The 21,438-nt window shown below is 42.2% G+C and overlaps 1 protein-coding gene across 2 annotated transcripts in view; it reads right to left on the reverse strand.

Annotated features, from left to right (window-relative positions):
• Positions 1 to 21,438, reverse strand: part of RPH3AL (rabphilin 3A like (without C2 domains)) — a 321,117-nt gene that overhangs the window by 266,169 nt on the left and 33,510 nt on the right. For both annotated transcript variants that reach the window (XM_066575908.1, XM_066575900.1), the window contains exon 2: positions 2,305 to 2,387. In XM_066575908.1, coding sequence (XP_066432005.1) covers positions 2,305 to 2,381 — 77 coding nt within the window. In that variant the 5' untranslated portion in view covers positions 2,382 to 2,387. The remainder of the gene's footprint in view (positions 1 to 2,304; positions 2,388 to 21,438) is intronic.

Here is a 21,438-nt window from a genome sequence, read left to right on the forward strand (position 1 = left end):
CAGATATGTGACAATACGCTTGTGTAAAACTGACCATAGGGAAATAGTTATCAAGCTTTTTATCGAAGGTTTCAAGTGATGACCACAGAATGGTGAATGCAGCTGTAACTCAGGAACTGAATCTATAAAAGGGGAGAGCAGCTACTTATGGGAGGTTTGCCTTGATCTCACCAGGTTATAACATTAAAGCATATATATAAAATTTTAGGTGGTTGGCCACCTTATAAATGCATAGTACAGGAGAGTAGGTAATGGGAATATTAGTAACTTTACCAATATTCAGTTATGCTAAGTTTACAGTTAGGATCCACTGCCTTCTCAAAAGTAGCAAAATCACTGGAATATTACAGAGTAAACGTTAACTTTTAATACAACTCATTAAAAAAAGTGCTGCAAAATCAAGTGTACAAAAACCAAATATGTACACAAATGGATATTTACACTCGTACCATAATTCAGACATTTTCAGGAGCTTTTTCCAGTGGAGAACATCCAAATATATGTGTTAATACGCCTCATTTGTCCCCCTTGGCAAAAAGGAGCATTGCCCCCAAAAAGATGACCCTTTGTGCCCCTAATTTTCCTGCTAATGCACTGTTCCCCCTTGCGTGTTTCTATTCTTGTGTGCTCCAGATGTCCTCAGGGAGGAAACATTCTGCAGGAACACAGGTTAAAGGCTGCCTGCACATCTGCAGCACCGATTATGTTTTCCTGCTCCACTCAGGAAGCAGGAAAAGGGGGAATCCCCTGGCTAAAGGGCCCATCTTATCATGGAACCAGACAGTGCCAAACGGACCCCATTGACTACAATGGGGTCCGTATGGTTTTAACTCAGCTGCCCGGAAATTTACTGTAAGAAAAAACGCTGCATGCATCTACGCCAGAAGAATCCCAGATTGGATATCCTCTGCAAATCAGAGATCACGTGCGCATCCACACACCCATGGGAAGTCAGAATGGGGTGGAGAGGAGTGACATGGACAGCTGTAAATGCAGAAGAGAGGAGGGAGCAGATAGTCAGACACCAATGATGTAGGACACATCCTGGTCACTGCAAGCTACAGTATGTAAGCACGTTGAAAAAACAGGTATGCATGCTCAGCTATGGAAGCACTGACTCATACGCTAATGCAAGTGCTGGTCCTGGCTAATGCATCTGTGTACTCATGTTTTTAAGCCCTTAATGTTTCTAACACATATATATTTATTCATTAACGCAAACCCCAGGTCTTGCTTGTCCAAAATGGAAACTGGCAGAGTGAATTTTAATGGGAGATGCTAATAGACAGGGTTGCCCCACATGCCCTCCGATTAGCCGCCATTTGCTGGATGGGAATGGTGGTACCATCTGGGAAAAAGGCAGTATGCCTGCTGAAAAAAAATTGAAAAAAAAAAAAGGGTATTTTACGCATAGCTTCATAACCCACTCTCTTGTACTGATTATATATAAGGTATAGAGATGAGCGAATATACTCGTTTCGAGTAATTACTCGATCCAGCACCGCGATTTTCGAGTACTTCCGTACTCGGGTGAAAAGATTCGGGGGGCGGCGGGGGGAGGCGTGGCGGAGCGGGGGGTAGCAGCGGGGAACAGGGGGGAGCCCTCTCTCTCCCTCTCCCCCCCACTCCCCGCTGCAACCCCCCACTCACCCACGCCACCCCCCGAATCTTTTCGCCCGAGTACGGAAGTACTCGAAAATCGCGGTGCTCGGACGAAAAAGGGGCATGGCCGAGTAGGTTCGCTCATCTCTAATAAGGTAGCGAAGCCCTTTAATAAAGTCTTAAAATCTTATCAAGATGGTGGCTTATATGAACAATGGCTTTTTCAAGAAAACATTTTACATCTTGCAAATCGGTTTGTAAACTTAAAAAAAAAAAAAAAAAAAAATGGGAAAAAAAACTCAAAAGCATTTATAATCTAACAGTGTGAGAGACCTATTGGTGTCAACTATGTATTTTAGCTGTAACTGGCAGTGATATGGAAAAGTGTTCTAGTAAGTTATATTCACTGGTCTGCTTTCTATTAGTATCACAGACAATTGAATAAAACTTTCACCGATTCATGTTGCCCGGATCACAGGGAGCATGAACCTGGGACAGATATGCATTCGGACTGTGTATGGTTAACTCTGAAACACTGTAGTATTTCAGAATAAAACATACATGGGCCGAATAGGCATACCTGTCCTCGGTTCATGATGCCAGGTTCCCTTTAAAAGAAATGAAAAATTGTTTTAATGGAGTTAGTTTTTAAGAAAGTATAATGACAATACTAGAAAATGACAAGATGTCTAAACCACTTACTTGGCTCTGAGGGCTAGTTGTCTATCATTGGGGCACACCCACTGATCTGTTCCATAGCCAAAGATGGTATCTGTCATGATGATCTGTTAGAGGAAATCAAAAATTTTCCTTAAAAACAAGGATTATATAGTAAGTGTAACATATTTATTATCCATTTGTATTGCTCAGTGACATAATCAGGTAAGTATTCTATGTTGACTTTTTATTGTGTGATGGTCACAATACTGCTTTACCACAACTGTAGTGCATCAATGTTACCCTATGGCTGGGAAAAAATTACAACCTTGTCCAAGTCGTTCGTAAAAAACCCCCACTGATGTTGTAATGCTCACGTTACTCTATTTTACCATAACTCAAGTTGCCATAAAGTAATAGCTTTAATGTATATACAAACAACAAATACACTAAAAACCTAATGTACATTGTTATTGTTCGCACAATTTACCTAAATTCATACAAACTACATATACAAAGTTAAAGCATTAAAGTAGAATAGAGTATATTGTTTGTAATGGTCAGGTTAGTGTTAGGTAATTCACCTAGATAAACTCTAAGATAATTCTATAATAAATCTGCAGCACCTCTATGACTAAAATGTAATTAGGTCTCACAAAGCAGCAAACCAAATCTCTCTTTGATTGGAACTTTCCTACTGCATATGGGCATTTCTGTTTTGTTTAATGGTAATTTACTGTATTCAAGATCTTTAAATTGGCTTTCATTCATTAACAGCTGCAATATATGCATTCAGAATATAGGATAAATCAAACAGAAATACTACACAGTAGGTAGTAGAAGGAATGTCAAATGACTTTTTATACATAAGGTGCTAATCTTTGAAGACTTCTACGAGTAAGACCTCGTTTACACGAGCTTGGTTTTAGCGCAGTATGGGCACATGAAAAAAATTTTGTCAATACTGCACTAATAATCATGTGAACAGGCGATTTTTCACCCACATAAGGCCCGAGCTTCATGCACGTCAAAATCTTGCATTCACTGGAGCAGCCTGTTGCTTTAAATAGGCGCAGCTTCTCCAGGAGGAGAGAGAAAAGAAGCCCAACAGGGCTTCGGGATTTCCCAATAGCAGGGAGAAAGAGAGAGCGGGGCTATGATTAACTCATAGCCCCGCTCTCTCCCTGCTATGGGAGATTAACCCATAGCCCCACTCTCTCTCCCCCTGCTATGGGGATCCTCGAAGGACATCCCCATAACGCAGTTCGAGAAGGGACAGGGCGACAGGGAATCCCCGAGGGATATCCCCATAGCGCAGGTGGATGGGCTAGAGAGGGCCCAGCTAGAGGTCTCCTCCCCAGGATTTCCCCATTGCAAGTTGAGAGGGGGCAGGGCTAGGTAAGCCCAAGCTGGGGAGAGAGGTGGAGGGAGTCCACTGCTGCTCCCCACTGCTGGGGAATTGCCCAGCAGCGGACTTGGAGGAATTCCCCACTGCTTTCAGTGACCCATTTAATACGTGCAGCCCAGAAGTACATTTTAAATGTCCCGCTATAAACTACTGTTAGTCTCGCAGGGATTAAGGGAACCCCAGGGAGGATGAACAGAACCCTCAGGGCTCCCATCATACCTGAGGGGACTAACAGGAGTTAACAGTGGGACATTTGAAATGAGCTTCTAGGTGAAACGGCTGAGGCTGTTTGGAATTCCCTCGGTCGGCAGAAATCCTCCTAATGACATCTAATCTTCTTTTTCGAAGCGTTGGACACAGTTAAACTCCAGCTCCCATTGGAGTCCATGGAGACTCTTGCGCAGGTCCTATCTTTTCACACAGCACGGACCTTAGATGCAAGCATTGCAGTCATGCATGTCCTATCTTTGGAAGGCGCAAGTTTTTTGCGCGTCTAAAATTCCTTTTCACACACCTATTCTGCGCTAAAATCACGCTTGTGTGGATGAGGCCTTAGAGGCGATTCGTTACTAATCTGTCATCAGGTTAAGGTACGTTTACATGGAACGAGAATAGATTTTTAAAAAAAACAAAAACCGCTGGATTGTTTGAATTTGAAAAATAACTGTTCAATGTAAACACAGCCTACGATTGGACGATAATTTGTTAACTTATCCGTCATTTCATGCAAGCTTAAAAACCATCTTTGGCTCATTCACTAATAGTTTGGTTTAAATACCGTTAAGCCTCTTTCATTCACTGGTATAGTAAATTAGAACAACTGATCGGTTTAGCAAGCAAACAATTTATCTGCCTATATAAACGGGCTGCATGAGCGAACTCTTCACATTATGCGCTCGTGCGAAAGATCAATCACTCCATCTAAAAGCACCCTTAGACCACCACAGATATTGTTAATCCCTTCATTACAATTCAATTTGGTGCTAGCTCCTACACCAGTATAGATTATTATTAGGAATACCATCAATAACCCTCTAAAGAACCAGATATTAAAAAAGGTATGATATAGTACACGTAGAAATCAAATTTTAATGAGGCCTTATTAATTCTAGTTGCATTCTTAACTCACTCAAATATTCCTATACTTACAAACAGGATCATCTGGTCCAATCCCCTGCTTAGTGCAGGATTCACAAAAGAATCCTGGTTGTATACTCCATTGTGATTATTGAATGGTAGAGTTGGAAGGGATCTCTGGGGTTGTCTGATCCAATCTCCTGCTCAGTGCAGGATAATGTTTTTTCTTTTATGGATAACCACCATAGATGGGACTTGAACCCACGGTCAATGGTAGTTGCCAGTGCCACTAAACGTGTAAAAGCAAGGCTGCCTGTTGAAATCCCACACCTTCGCAATGGGACAAATTTCTATTTCTAAATAGTTCTACATGATAAATCTGCCAAATTGGAAGGGAGCTTGATTGGAACGTAAATGCCTAGTTCAGTAGAGAACTAGGGATTTATGAGAAAGCTGGCACTTGAAGGGGGCATCCAGATTTGAACCAGGGACCAATCGATCTGCAGTCGAATGCTCCACCACTGAGCTATGCCCCCTTTGCTAATCCTTTGCGATCCTCAGAACGCATAGCCCATTGATTTTAATAGAACCTTCAATGCATCGCATGGGTCTTGCACAATGTGCATGCAAGTGCGTTGCGATGCGAGATTTCCGATCTTCTATCACATATGAAACTCCTGCGAGACGATAAGAATTTGAAAGATACGAGGTGTTTAAATGAAATCAGCCTCATATCCGCTGGTAAAAGATTGCCAAACGTGCTGAGCTTCTCGGCAAGATATTGCACTCGCCGTGTGTAGGTAGCCCAAGGTTGTTAGGTGAAAAGGGAAAAATAAGGATTATTGCAAGACCCTGGTGAACATTAACAAATCACCTAAACATGGTTACGTCGACATGAGAATTTAAATGTCAAGTCTATTTGGAGATACAAGCGTCTTCCATTCTATCATCACTTCCTGGAAACATGGAAGAGCTCTTTGTACTGTTTGGCCTTCTGACATAATGTGAATGGGATTGTATCACTGATTAATTAGCAGGTGCTGCTGTTGTCAAGGTGTTTAGGATTATGGATTACATTCTGCATATTGTTTTCTGCTGCTTCTAGATACATTTTACTGATAACAGTGGCTGCTCTAATTACAAAAACCCAGTAACCTAGATTATCCTGTAATATGAAACCAAGTAGATAGATGTATTATTGAAGAATCCACCTGTTTGTAAACGGTTAGAGGAATTTCACCCAAGATGCATTTGTGTTTAGACAGAATCAACATGTGTGTACTTATTTGTAACTATTGTTAGGCCAAATGCACACGGATAGATATTTGCTGCGGAGTTCACAGCCAGACACTGGCCGCAAATTCCGCAGCAACGTCTATTCATAACATGCAATGTAAAATGATTCTTCCACGCACTTGTGATTTCCGCTAGTGGAGGAAGAATCGCAGCATTTTCTATTTTTGTGCGAGGCTCACACGGACGGCTTCCTTTGCAGTCAATGGAAGTCGTCCATCCTGCTGCGATTCCAAAATGTCAATTTTGAAATCGCCGCGGATCAGCCTTATCGCCGGCGCATTATTCTCTACACTGCGCATGTGCGGTAGCGTGCCAGCTGGCACAACCGCTGTGCATCCAAGACATATACGTGGGGGTTCACTGGCCAGCACAGGGTCGGATTTCGCTGCGAGATCTCACAGTCAAAAGTTCACCAAAGTGTCACATTTAAAAACGACCCGCCGTTGGCTTGACTTTTACTCATTCTAGGGTTAAGGCTTCAGTTATGTCTGTATGTAGCATAAATTGGATGTATAAAAACAAAATTGAAGGTTCACCATTGAAGTTGTAACATAATTCATATTTTTCATAGATTTCGTTGAAGATTTAACATGGATTTTGCCCTCTGCATAGCAAAGGGTTAAATACATTTGAAAAGCAATGGAAAGAATTAACATGCTGTGGATTTAAAACCCCCAGGTCATTTTTCATGCAGATTTTTCTCTGTAGTATGAGAATGAAGTTTGTTAGAGGGGTTTCGTCATTAAGAAAAAAAATTCTATACTCCCCTATTCCTCCCCAGTCAGTCTCCCTACCACATCTTCCCCTGGCTGAGTTTCCGCAGTGCCCCGGGGTCACCTCACCACACGCTGGCCGGCTTGTTATGAAGGCTGCATTCCTTGCATTCTGTTCCGGCCGGGTCAGTGAAGGCCATGTCCCTGTGCTCTAGCATTCACTGCCTAGGAAGGAATTCTAATATATTGCCGAGACAGTGGGCATGAGCAATCTCAGAAGCAGATCGGCACTTCCCCTGCTGGCATGTGACGTAACGTATATTGGTTAGCAAGAAAACGACTGCCGGTAATGTACGTAACCCCACAGGAAGGAGGGGAATCAGACAGCTGGTGACCTTCTCCCTCCCCGAACTGCAGGAGACAGGATGATCAGTGATATGAAGATCTGGCAAGTAGACTGATGGGGGAGAAATAGCCAAGTATAGAATTTTTTAATGTATTTTTTAATGACAGAACCCCTTTAAGTAATGCACCTAGATAATTGCAATGAAGTAATAGCTTTTATATGCAAACAACAAAATACACTTAAAACCTAATGTACATTGTTATTGTGTGCACAATTTATCTAAATTCATTCAAACTGCATATTCAAAGTTAAAATCATTAAAGTAGAATAGAGTATATTGTTTGTAACGGATCAGGTTAGTGTTAGGTAATGAACCTAGATAAACTCTAAGATAACTCTATAATAAATCTGCAGCACCTCTATGACTAAAATGTAATTAGGTCTCATACTTCTAGAATGGATGCTAGTGCATGCCATGGCCTATACTTCTAAACTGCAGCAAACCATATCCCTCTTTGATTGGCATTTCCCTACTGCATATGGGCATTTTTTTTTTTGTTTAACCGCTGAAGGACGCAGCCCCTTCCCCCCCTCCCCCCCCCCCCCTTTTATAAAAAAAATCGTAACTCCTTTATTTATCCCTACTACACATTTCTTGTAATGCTCTGTGGATTTTTCCTCATGCAAATCCAGATTGAAAATAAATAGCCGATCAACCATTTCTTTTTTAAACTTACAGTCATTATCCAACAGGGACATATTGGAGTTAAACTGCAACAAAAAGATACTATTCATTGAATGTGAACCTATACAAATCAGTGCACATCTACAAAATGTACAGATCTTGTGGTCTTGCCTGATTTTACGCCCTTTTTGGGATCTAAAACCTGAGGAATGTTTTTTGGACCTACCAATCTCATCGCACATGCCGAGAGATCCACAAGAATCCTATTAGGAGATTTGGAGATATGTTCTTCTTCTTTGGATACAGGGACTGGTCTTGGTATTCTATCTACAGTAGAGCATAGATAGCAAATTATGAGACCATTAAAAAACTGTGCGTGAGCAACTGCACTTTGAAATTGCTGTACAGTGTGCTGTAATAGAAGGTGTGTCCATTATAGCATCTGAGTGTAGTGCTTATTAAGAGGCACTTAGGTGAAGTATCTATTTGATTATCAATGGACACACTACTATAGGGTTCAATTTTGGCACAATGTTATAGTCCCTGTTCCAAAATAAGGAACAGATAGATGGTACTATACAACGAGATTTACTAATTGGCCTCTTTTGCTCTACCAAGTAATTAAACGAATGTGTGTGTTTATGTAGGAGCCCCGTTTTTTATAAAGTAAACAATAATAAGAGTTATATTTTAGTAATTCCCATCAGTGACCTTAGTTTAAAAGAAAGGGAATTTCCCTGTCTCTGTGACTTCCAAAATAAAGGTTAAACCATTGCTACTGTATTTACAAAGTTGCAGCTCAAACTAAATATTACTCGCCCAGCTCTACTTCCGTCACCGACAGTACATTGAGGAAGTCCTTGTACAAACAAGTAAAACACTTGAGCTCTCCGTATATAGTCTACTGTTTGGATTCAACATTGTGTTTATGTATAACAGAAAGGAAGGGAAAAGAATCATTCTAGCAAGAAATCTAAAAGGAATCCTGCACAAAAACCAGTTTTACCAGTAAAACTGAGAATTAGATACAAGTAAGGTGATTGGACATTTAATCTCTGCTTGTCACGGCTTTTTCACAACAACAAAAAATACATAATTCCTTTAAAGTGACTAGAGGGGCATTTTACTCAGGATCGCCTTTGCTGGGATCAATAGGACACGTGTCCGCTTCATGCACAAACTAGCCAATAGCAAAGAAGCTGGCTTATGGTCAGGGTTATTAATATGGTTGCAAGCACAAACAAAACAAGACCAGCAATAAAATCAAATCCCTGCCCATCTGGCCTTGCTATACAATGAACTAAGGGCTCAGTCACTACAAAGTGTTGTCCAAGGAGGAAATTCTTTTTTGCACAAGTCCAGCGACTTCTTGTAAATGGCACTCCGGTCCTTGCTGCTCACTTCGAGGTAGCTCTGTCACGATGCCATCTAAGCACATAATACCTTTGGCCAATCACTAGCTTCAGCAGTACCAATTCTCAGGGCAGCGATTGCCTGCAGCAGTCAGAAGCCATCCAAGTCTGGTTTTGACTAGGTCATCCAATTATGTAACCCTAAACCAATGTTACATTTCTTGAGGTTTTGCAATTAACCCTACTTTCCTGAGATCATCAATTATTGCCTGTACCTTAGGTAAGTGGGTTTCCCAGTCCAAGCTATGCATCATTAGGTCGTCAAGATAGGCTGAAGTGTATGGTCTATGTGATCTTAAAACTAACACGTTTTGGAATGTTGCAGGGGCCTCATGCAGTCAAGGCCTCTTTCCCACAGGCGTTGCGATTTTCAGCTGGCTGCATCGCAGCTGATAAATCGCGTGAACGGAGAAAGCCGTAACCAAGCCGCGGCTAAATGTACCCTTTTCTCGCACTTTCACACGGCCGGGCTGCAGCGTATAAACGTCGCTGCTAAGGTCTCTCCCCCTCCCCTTGCCGGCTGATAGCGGCAATAGAAGCTCCCATAGTGCTTGCCATGCTAAATTCCCTCCCCCTTCCTCCCCAGCCTATGGGAGCAGAGGGAGCAACGTGAGCCGCTGCTAAACTCCCTTCCCCTTCCCTTTTCTGACAACTCTCATAGGCTTTCATAGGAGTCTATGGGAACGGCCGGCGTATTCCGACAAAATATAGGACCGGCTGCAAAGCGCACCGTATGCGCTATCTTTTCTGGCCGTCCGATTTTACGCACCGGAAAAGCACCCATCTGAAAGGATGCCTTGGAATCCAATGCTTCAGATGGTCAGAATTTACAGCCAGCGTTTTAACGCGGTAAAATAGCTCATGTGAAAAAGGCCTAAGAGAAATACTTACATATTAGAATAAGCCATCAGGTTTTGAATGCCGTTTTCTTTCTAGTAAAATCAGTCTGGGGTATTTGCCAATAACCCTTTCTCAGATCTAACGCTGTGATGTAAGGAGTTGTACCAAATCCTTAGGCCTCCCTCACACAGGGCGTTTGCAAAACGCTGCCTTTTCAGCTACCTTTGCAGCTGCCTTTTCAGCCCAGCTGAAGAGGCTGCCCATTCATTTCAATGGGAGACTCAGCTGAAAACGCCCAAGAATAGAACATGCAGGGCTTTCAGCCCTGTGAGAGCAGCCCCATTGAAATGAATGGGAGCCTTGTACAGCGTTTAGAACAGGGCTGAAAACGCTGCTGAAAGCGCCCTGTGTGAGGGAGGCCTTACAATCAGTTCATCAACTTCTGGGATACGATATGCAGCAAAACTAAAACACAAAGTCATTGCAGAACCTTACAGTACCATCAGCTTCTAACACAATAGGGCGTGACCATTTGGTATGAGACTCTTCAAATCACACCCAACCCTAACATACCTTTCACTTCCTTTGAAATTCCCTCTTGTCAGGTCTCTGGAATTGTATATGGTTTTACACAGATCCTTACCCCAGGGTTTCTTACAATATTATTCTTAGGCTTTTATAAGCATTGTCTGTTCTAGGTTCTCAGAAAAGCATTCTCTTATACTTGGCCAACAGGATGAGCGTCTTTCTTTTATCCATCAGACAGAGGCTGGGCTATCCTCATGGCAGGTACTGAGCCATCGTGCACAGTCAGATCTTGCTAATCTTTCCCGAGTTTTATCAGATCTTCATGGTAAACCTGTTTAACTTTTCCTTTTTTACGATTGATAAACTTTATAGTTCACCTCACCTGCACTTTAAATGATTTCAAAGGGTCTTTGCCATTCGACTAGGAATTAAATTTTCACTGTAGAGACAAGGATTAAAACCCGATCCCCTGGTGTAAATGTATGCACCTTGGCACCTCTATTATAAGTCATTTTCTGGGCTATTTGAGCCTGTCCCACGTGCCCTTTAACAATTGGCAAAAATGCATCTGTGAAACAAGTTTTATTACACCTTTGTAAGGGGCGACTTGTCTTTTCCAGGTCTCTTTAGCCACATCTAATAAATCACATGGATGTCTACCATACAAGAGCTCGAAAGGTGATAATCCTTTGACACTTCCGTTACAGCAAACAGATAGGAGAGTAAAAAGTTCCAATTTTTCCCATCAGTGTTTATTCTCAAGCATCTGTTTCAAGAGTTTTATTTCAAGAGCGTACATGGCCATTTGAGTCTCCTCACTCACCATCTAGGTGCTCTCCCTAAGGAGAAAAGATAGCGTTTCTGACCCCGTCCCAGGCCTCTCACTAGCAAAGCCAGACTCCTACTGTACACTGATGAGGGGCAAATACCCTGAAACAGCTGTATGTACATGGAGTTTGGCTTTGCTTTTAATTCCCGGTCATTGTTACAAGGCTTGTATAAAAAGTCTGACTTTGGCTTGAAGGAATGCTGCCTTTCAATAGGTGGCGCTGTGGAGGATTTATTCCAGCTCCCTTATTTTTAAGATTTTTATTAAAAACCTCAAACCAACCATTAATTTTGAGGTGATATACAGAACTTTAAACATCCTACAGAGTTTCCTCATTAGGTGGGCATCTGGTCTGTATTTCTATTGCAATGCCAGTACGACTGATTGCACAAACCACTTACTTTGCAATGATTTTAGTTTATGCGCTGTACAAAGGTATAGGCTCTAGGTACCATGTAGCATGATCCAGTACAACTAAAATGTGTCACTGAACATGTGCTGATACTCGTATTAACAAACCAATCAAGTTCATCCCAATCCGCTTAAATGTTATTTCAATGATAGGTAAGGGATTCAAACAGTTACAACAATTATGCCTAGGTGCAGAGATATGGCAATAAGGCCTCATTTACATGGGCGACACATCGCAGTGATATCGCACCGCTGGTCCGTGTGACATCGCTGCGACTTTGTAGCGCTACAAAGTCACATGTGGTGCTACAAAGTTGCGCGACTTTGTAGCACCACATGCGAGGATTTTTGAGGGAGGCTTAAAAAAAAAAAGCCCTTCCCCAAAAATAAGCTGTAGCTGAAGAAGAAAAAAAAACACACATACATCACCTGTCCCGCACTGTCAGCCTGGCCGCATCTTCTCCCCGGGTCCACAGCAGTGATCTTCTCCTCTTCTGGCCGGGAATTCAAAAATCCCCGCCTCCTGGAAGAGCTGGCTGTGATTAGCTGACGCTTAGCCAATCACAGCCAGCACTCAATGAATGGCTGTGGTTGTTTCAATCACTGCCATTCACCGAGCACTGGTTGTGATTGGCTGACTCTTAGCCAAATCACAGCCAGCGCTTTAAGGGGTTGTGATTTTTGAATCCCCGGCCAGAATAGGAGAAGATCACTGCCGGGGACCCGGGGAGAAGATCACTGCCGGGGACCCGGGGAGAAGATCACTGCCGGGGACCCGGGGAGAAGATCACTGCCGGGGACCCGGGGAGAAGATCACTGCCGGGGACCCGGGGAGAAGATCACTGCCGGGGACCCGGGGAGAAGATCACTGCCGGGGACCCGGGGAGAAGATGCGGCCAGGCTGACAGCGCTGGACAGGTGATGTATGTGTGTTTTTTCTTGCAGCCAGGGCTTAGATTAGGGCTTTGATAGCAGGATTTCCTACTGTCAAAGTTGCATTGCATGAAAATCATGTTTTCGTTCGATGCGACAGAGAGGATGGCTCCATAGGGAAACATGGTTTAAAAAACCTCACAAGTCACGTGCATATAGCGGGACCCGTGAGGTTTTTGTGTCGTTTTGTAGCATGCTGCAAAACATCTCATGTGTGCAGGACACCATAGGAAAGCATGGGGTTCTCATACATGCGATTTGTAGCATTGTAGCAACGCTACAAAATCGCGCGACTTTGTTGCCCGGGTGAACGAGGCCTAATTAGGTTGCATCCGCATGTGCTACAAAATCTTGCTACAAAACATTGTTTATGTGAAAGAACCCATTGGAAATCATGGGCTTCACATTGTAGCGATGATTTTGTAGCCTGTGCGGATGCAGCCTTAGGTTTGTTTCACACATGCTACAAAATCGCACGACTTTGTAGCAATGCAATATTGCTACAAAACGCATGTATGTGAGATCCATGGTTTCCAATGGGTTCTTCCACATGAGAGATGTTTTTTAGCCTGAAAGAACCCATTGGAAACCATGAGCCTCACAGACATGCTTTTTGTAGCAATGTTGCATCGCTACAAAACCGTAGGATTTTGTAGGCCATCTGAAACAAGCCTTAATATCACCATGCACTCGAGGGCATGAAAACCTTTCCAATATCCTTTCTGCAGTTTTATGGAAGCTCAAATGGACGCTCATTAAGTGTCCATGTGCTAGATCCAAAAACATTCTCTGGTAGGCTTTAGGAACCGTTGTCCTTTTATTTTCTATGTGATATAATAAATTATTTTTCAGGGCCATATACGAGAAAGCCTCTCTAGCGCTAGGCTCCACAGGCTTTTATACATTTTCTCTACCTTAAGTGTGGGGTCCCTCACTTGCTCATTCTGAAAGTCATCTTTTCTCATTTCAAGGTCAGGCATGATTTAAAGTATGACCCCAAGGTAAGGGCGCATACTGCATCCCAAAGCATAGAAATAGCGCATGCTGCGATTTATTTCTCTTGCCTTTGGATACAAAGTGTCCATACGCAGGTGTGCATGGAACAATGAAAGTCGATAGACTTTCATTGACTCCATTCACCATGTATTACCCATGGGATATACGCGTGTGTAATATGCCGTGACAATACACCCATGTAAACGAGCCCTTAGGGTCCATTTACACCACACGATTTATCGTTTGAATGAGTGAACGATGTCAGAGTTCGCTCGGACAGCCTGTTTATACTGGCAGATACATCATTGGCTCATTGATTTCTTGCTTCATTCAGTTGTTCACATTCACTGTATAAGTGAATGAGAAGGACTGAATGATCGGTATTTAAAAATTGAAGAATTAGTGAATGAGACGATGATTTTCATGCCTGCTTAAAACAAATGGAAAGCGAAACAGTTATCGTTCATAGCTGGCTGCGCTTACACTGAACAATCATTTATTTTCGCTTGTTTAAATGATTTTTGAATAATTATCATAGTTACATAGTTGTAAAAGGGCCTTCACCGTATTTAGAGTGCAACAATTCTGTTTTGTTATGTTTTTGTCATCCACTATCACACAAATGTTTCTCAGAACTCCCTGAACATGTAACAGCACACGCCTCTTTAGCAAACATAGACATATGTTTTTTCAAAGAGACATCAGACTGCATAGGCTCAGTAGTCACCAGTTTGTATCAATGTGGAATAACTGACAGCAATGAATACATCTTATGTACCGAATATTTATTCCAGAATTATTCAATGTGGGGTTGCAAATGTCCACAGTCTCATCATCACCCAAAGTTTGCACATTCTTCCTAGCTCCCTTAAACCCCAGAACAGTCTCACCAAGAACTCCCCGAGATGTAGCCATCCGAGGGGTTGAGGGCTGGTGCTGGGTGTTACTGAAGGAGATGGTAATCCATTCCGTGGCAGAGGAGCTACTAAGTGCTGGGGTAATGTATGTCTACTAGTATACCTTCTGGGCTCTGACAGCTAGTCACACCTTACACACATCACAGTATCTTTGCATTAAATTTATCAAAGTCCTGTGATGCCTCAAGTTCCAGGTCAAAGTAAGTTTTGTTGTGCTTCGTCTGCAAGAAACCGGACAAGCAGGGCTACCCAATGTGCATTTAGCCATGTTTCTTGCTCTGCTGTTCTCTCTATCGTACGTTGCTTCTTGCAAGAAATCTAGCATCTAGTAAAATCTAAAGCTTTTATTAAGAATCTTTTATAAAGTAATACTGGAAATACATACAAAAGTAACCAGTTAAGCATTGCAGGCGAAAGGTAGCCCATCGTCAAAGCACATGGATACATACAGACATTCAATAGGAAATCAGTAGCCAATAGAATATGTGACCATAAACCAAATCCTTAGGTCGCTGTCACGCATGAGCTTTTTACCGCAACGTTTTGTTTTCAATGGGGCCTCGCAGACCTGCGTTCAAATTTCATCACCCATCAGAATGATGGGGAGAGTTAAAAAAAATGCTGCAGAACGCAGTAACCTGCGTTCAAAAACGCCAATAAAAATCATGGTAAAATGCTACGATCAAAATCGCGGCGTTTTACGGACACCGTGTTGTGAGAGTGGCCTTAGTGAAAATGAATAAATAGATGTGCAAATATATTCAGCAGGCTTAAAACATTAATAAAGCAAAGTGAGATCCAAGCTGCGATTTAGACCTGAAATCTTAAGAACAAACATCCAATAGGTTTCACTAATTTGTATATTTGTGGTGGCTGTCCCAACCTCTTGAAAGGCAGTTAACACATTCAATGCCAGAAGTCTCTCCCAAAAACAATGGTCCCGTGTAAGGCTTAATGAACACAAGCATTTTTACGCTGTTATGTAGACGCATTTTCACACCTGGCCGAACGCGACCATCTGAAGGATTGATCTCCAATGCGTTCGTTCACATGGGCAATTTTGCGGCATGAACAATCGTCTGGTGTAGAAAAATAGAACATACGCTGCTGATTCCAGTGGGGGCTTTTACGTGCAGCCGGAAAAGATAGCTCTGGTTCTATCTTTAAATCCCGCAAACGAAGAATCGTTAGGATTCTCCGCTCGTGGACGCCGGCGCTGCGCTTTCCATAGCAACCCTATGCAAAGTTTTGCAGAGCGTGATCCGTGGGCGATTTATCATCGCCTGTGGTCAGGCAGGCTTAGGCCTGTTTCACACAGCTGTAAGAGCCCATGCAGCGGGTGACGTATAGTTCCAGGACCATCTTTTCAGCCCGCCGTGAAAGTGCCCGGCGCTATATTGGCCCAACCAGGCGCTTTTACGGATGAAGGAATCTTCTGTCATAGCTATGACAGCTGTGTCAGGGGAGTGCAATTTACTGCCTATGTTTTCAATGGAGCCAGCACTGCTGCCGCCAGCCTCATTGAAGACAATGGGCGATAGCACTGCTTTTTTCTTAGCGCTGCGAGTGTGCAGTGAAGATATCGCAAATGAGAATGAACCATTGAAAATCATTGGTTTTATTTTCATGCGTTTTCACTCATTCTCGAAACGCAAAATAGCCTATCACCAGTGTGAAGCCGGTCTCAGTCAGAGAGAAAAATCACTCGTGTGTATACACCCATTGAAAAGGTTTTTGGGTTTTTTTTCAGTGCGAGTTCTGTCTATATCGGAATCAGACGGAACTTGCGCAGGAAAATCGTGCCTGTAAATACACCCTAAGATTACACAGTGTAACGGCAGATAGAGATTACAAGAACAGCTTCACAAGACACACAGAGCAAAGTCTGATAATGTTCTGTCATGGTTGCTATTTGAGCAGATTTTCTGGCATCCTGCCTGCATAAATTCTGTGCCCTGCTGAAATAAAAAGTTTACTAAGAAGTTACAATCCCAGCAGATAGAACATGCAAGAACATTATATACCAGCTAGGACACATGCTGCTCTAACCTAATGTCTTTATCACAGTCGGCTAGCTGAAGCAACCAAAGTATTAGAGCTCAGCAGAGAATAAAAGCAGTACTGGTACAAAGTTCATACTCTGTTCATACTTTCGTCATTGCAAGGCATATTAATATTGCTAATTTTCTTAATCATGTCACAAAAATGGTACTGTCTTTCCCATCATGCCATAAAAATGATGGAAACGGATGGTGAAAAATTGGCACTCATACTGGCACCAGTCATATGCAAAACAAAAATAAATTACTAAAAAGCACAAAAAAAATAGGCATTGAACCTTTTTTAAATGCAGCTTGGGCCAAAATCTAATTCTTCAGACCAGGCAATGTTTTTCCACTGCTCCGTGATCCAATTCTTACATTCCTTTGCCCACCGACTCTTGTTTATTTCTTAGGTCTCATGCACACGGGCGGATTTTTTCTGCAGAATCCGGAGCGGCATCTATAGCATGCAATAACCTCCATAGAATGCTATGGAAAAATTATTCTTCATGCACATGAGCGGAAAGCCGGAAACCAATTGCAATTTCCATTCGTGGATGAAAAATCTAGCACGCTTCATTTTCCTGTGGTTCCCACACAGATGGCTTCCAGTGAAGTCAATGGAAGTCATCCGACCCTGCAGGCAGAATTCAGACTAGCCATGTGCAATCGTCTTGAGACAGCAATGGCACTCAAACTGGTTCTCTGCAGCTTTAGCCCATTTGTACTAAGCAATGAGTTGTGTTAGGACACGCTAGTTGGAGCTCCAGATTTGCATTTAGCTGCTATATGCTTGATTACACCGCCTGTAAGTCATAAAAATTCTTAACATCCTCTTCTGACTGACTATATAAGTCCACAGGAACCACTTTTGCTGAATGCGTTTCCGTCATCACATTGTAGCATGATAAATCCTTACAAGGTTGGCAGTTTTTGAAATATTAGCCCCTGCTAATCTAGCAAAGACAACTAAATCTCATTCGAAGTTAATGAAATCGCTTCATTTTCACATTATAATGTGGATCAATACTGCAACTGATCCACAAAACACTTGTTAGTCTATGGGTCAGTACGATAGCAAATTTATACAGGCGAACTGGATAGGTGGAATAACCTTCCGCTATCATTTTTGGGGCGATGTCAACTGATCAAAATGATTAGCTTCCCGTAGCTTCTTTACCTTCTACAAACTATCACAGTCCTATATAAACGGCAGGATTTGGGGAAATTATATACCGCATTACCCACATTTATATGGTCACGAAAACGCCCACGTATTGATTTAAAAAAAGCTTATGCATCCCAATAATAGGGGAGTCTCAATTCTCCAGAAATACGTGCATATAATGTAGCCAGTCTTATGCACCATTCGTTGGATTGGCTGCAGAGGTCCAATTATTTTTCAAACTATGAACTAGAAACGGAAATGCTATATCCCTGGAGCTTGAATGCCCTCCTCCACGTAGGATTTGCTTACCTCCGACCGGGGGTTAAACACTGCACTTCACCAAGAGATACTATCACCGCTTGGAAAATAATTCGTAAAGCCTACAGACTTCCTTTCAAATGATCAAAGCATATGGATCTATGGGGACATCCGGAGTTTAGGGAGGGTAAAGGCAATAAAATGTTTGAATTGTGGCGTAGCAGAGGTATTATGAAGGTTAAACACCTTCTTCACCAGGAAGAACCTAGATACAGAGTGTTCAGGGAGATGTGTGAAATATACGATCTGCCTGCATCTTACTTTTTGCTGTATGCACAATTACGGAGCTTCTTACACAAAAGGCTTGCTGAAGTCTCTAAAGAGGTGATAATCAACCCAATAGACTTACTCATTCAAACATCCCCGCAGAGACACTCCGTTTTTGATCTATACGCTAGATTCAGGGAGGGGTGGTTAATATTAGACAATGCTTCACTGTTTAAAAGATGGGCACGGGAGCTCCAGGTTCCTGAGATTTCTCAAGGGATACTTGTAGGATGGATCCCCGTAAGAAAAGCCATAACAAACAAAAGATGGCGAGAAACCCACTTTTAAATTATGAACAGAGCAATATATGGCTTTGACATTCCAATGCATCCCACAGGCCCAGCCAGATTGCAGACATGTATGTCCGAGATGCTCCCAACCAAAATCCGATTCTATGCATGGTCACTGGCAATGCTCTAAAATTAAAACATTTTGGATGGCGACACAAACACCATTGCATGACCTTGTGGGATTCACAATACAGTTAAGACCACAAGTTTGTGTATTTCACTCTTTCCCAAGCCACACTAGAAACTCTGGTATGATGCATACTATTCTTATAATAAGTAAAAGATGTTTGCTGACAAACGGGCTACGAGCCAAATCCCCGACAATATCAGATATACTACAGCAATTAAAATATCTTCTGAGATGGAAAGACTGGAATTAGAAAAATGTGCAGAATCCCAAGCCTCAAAGTTTTTAAATTTTTTTTAAAGAAAGCTTTCTGGACTTAAACGAGATCATTGAATGCATGTGCCCATTTGTCAACACAACCTGGTATTAAATCCAAGAAGCATTATCCAAGCGCCAATTTTAACTTGGTAAACCAGTTAAAACAGTGAACCAAGAGAGGACACATGTTGACATAAAAAAATAAAGGTGAAAATTATTGGTGTTTGTTTTGTTTTGGGGGGAGGGGGTTAGAAGTTGATAAGATATAAAGAGATACACAGTGATACCTTGGGTTAAGAGTGCCTCATCTTACAAGATTTTTGACTTGAGAGACGGCTCTATCCCAAACCTTTTCTCTGATTTAAGAGCAAAAACTTGGGTTAGGAGCCTCGCTATCAATGGGGCCGCTGCTGCTGCTGGCGGGCCCATTGAAAGCAATGGCCTGCCAGCAACCCCTGCCGTGATTTTTGGGGAAGGGCTTTAAATATAAGCCCTTCCCTGAAAATCTTCCCTAGCTGTAGTAATAAATATATACTCACCTGTCCCCTGCTGCCGGGGCTCAGGCATGTCTAGCCGCCGCTTGTTCTCCCTGCGTTTTTAATCCACGCCTGCTAAAAAGCTTCAGAGCAGTGCAGGGAGAACAGGCAGCGGCTAGATGTGCCTGAGCCCCGGCAGGCAGGCGAATATATTTTTATTACTACAGCTAGGAATGATTTTAAGGGAAGGGCTTATATTTAAAGCCCTTCCCCGAAAATCACTGCGGAGGTGTCGGCATCCTATTTGCTTTCAATGGGGCAACACCATCCCCACTGAAATCAGTGGGAGAGCTTTGCGATCCGGAACGGATTATTGGCTTTTCCATTCATTACAACAGGGAAAACTGATCTGACTTACAAGTGTTTTGGGTTAAGAGCTCCGTCGCAGAACGAGATTATATATATATATATATATACACACACATATACATATACACACACATACACATATATACACACACACACATACACACACACACACACACGATTTTTTTTTTTTTAATGATAACAGGGAGAGAAAACGCATCAATTCTGCCATAGATTTTTTTTTTTTTTACAGCGTTAATCATGCAGCATAAATGACACACTAAAATTTTTCTGCGGGTCGGTACGGTAACAACGATACCAAAATTGTTATATTTTTTTTAGGTTTTTACACTTTTTTGCAATAAAACCCCCTTTTTTTGGAAATCTTTTTTTTTTCTCTATAGCTGCATTCAAAGTCCTGTAACTTTTTTATTTTTCTATGTACGGAGCTCTATGAGGGCTTATTTTTTGCGAGACGAGCTGTAGTTTTTATTGGTACCATTTTGGGAAATGTACGGCTTTTTTGATCACTTTTATTGCATTTTTTGTGAGGCAAAATGCTAAATATTAGCATTTTGCCTCTGTTTTTTTAGCGTTTTTTTTTACGCTTTTTGTCGTACAAAATAAAAAGCGTGTTCAACTTTTTGTACACGTCGTTACGGACGCGTCAATACCCAATATGTGGGGTTTTAGTTTTTTTTCCCTTTTTTTATGCTAATATTAGAAAAAGCATAAAAAAGGGGTTTTTTACATTTTTTTTTTTACATTTTTATTTTTTTTACACTTTTCTTTTCTTTTTTTTAATACTATTTGAGTCCCTCTGAGGGACTTACATCACTGTGCCTATGATCGCTGTCATAAGGCATGGCAGAGCTACTGCTCTGCCATGCCTTATCGCTTGTACAGCGATAATAGGCACAGGCAATACAGGACGCCAGTGTCTGGCGTCCTGTTGCCATGGTGACAGGCCGGGCTCTCGCGATAACATCGCGAGTTCCGGCCGGAGACACACAGGGATCGCGATCCCTCTGTGAACTCTTTCCCTGCCGCGATCTACTTAGATCGCGGCAGGGAAGGGGTTAACAGCGGCGGGCGCATCTCTGATGCCCCCCCGCTGTTGGAGCGGGACGCCGGCTGTGACTGACAGCCGGCTCCCGCTGCGGGATAGCGCGGGATCACATGTGATCCCGTGCTATCTCCAGGACGTACCAGGTACGTCATGTTGCGGGAAGTACCAGGCTGCCATGACGTACCAGGTACGTCCAGGAGCGGGAAGGGGTTAAAAGTACCAATATTGGAAAAATTTTGAAACAAAAAGTCATTTTTTCACATTTTCAACTGTAATATCTCAAATATGTCCAAACATACTGTACAAATTTTTGATAACATATTTATTTCCATCTACTTTATTCTGAATGCACACTTGAAAAACTTTTGTGTTTTTTTTTAACCATTTAGAGGACGTACAAATTTAAC

This window comes from Eleutherodactylus coqui, chromosome 1, assembly GCF_035609145.1.
Source record: "Eleutherodactylus coqui strain aEleCoq1 chromosome 1, aEleCoq1.hap1, whole genome shotgun sequence".
In the NCBI taxonomy this organism is placed as follows: domain Eukaryota; kingdom Metazoa; phylum Chordata; class Amphibia; order Anura; family Eleutherodactylidae; genus Eleutherodactylus; species Eleutherodactylus coqui.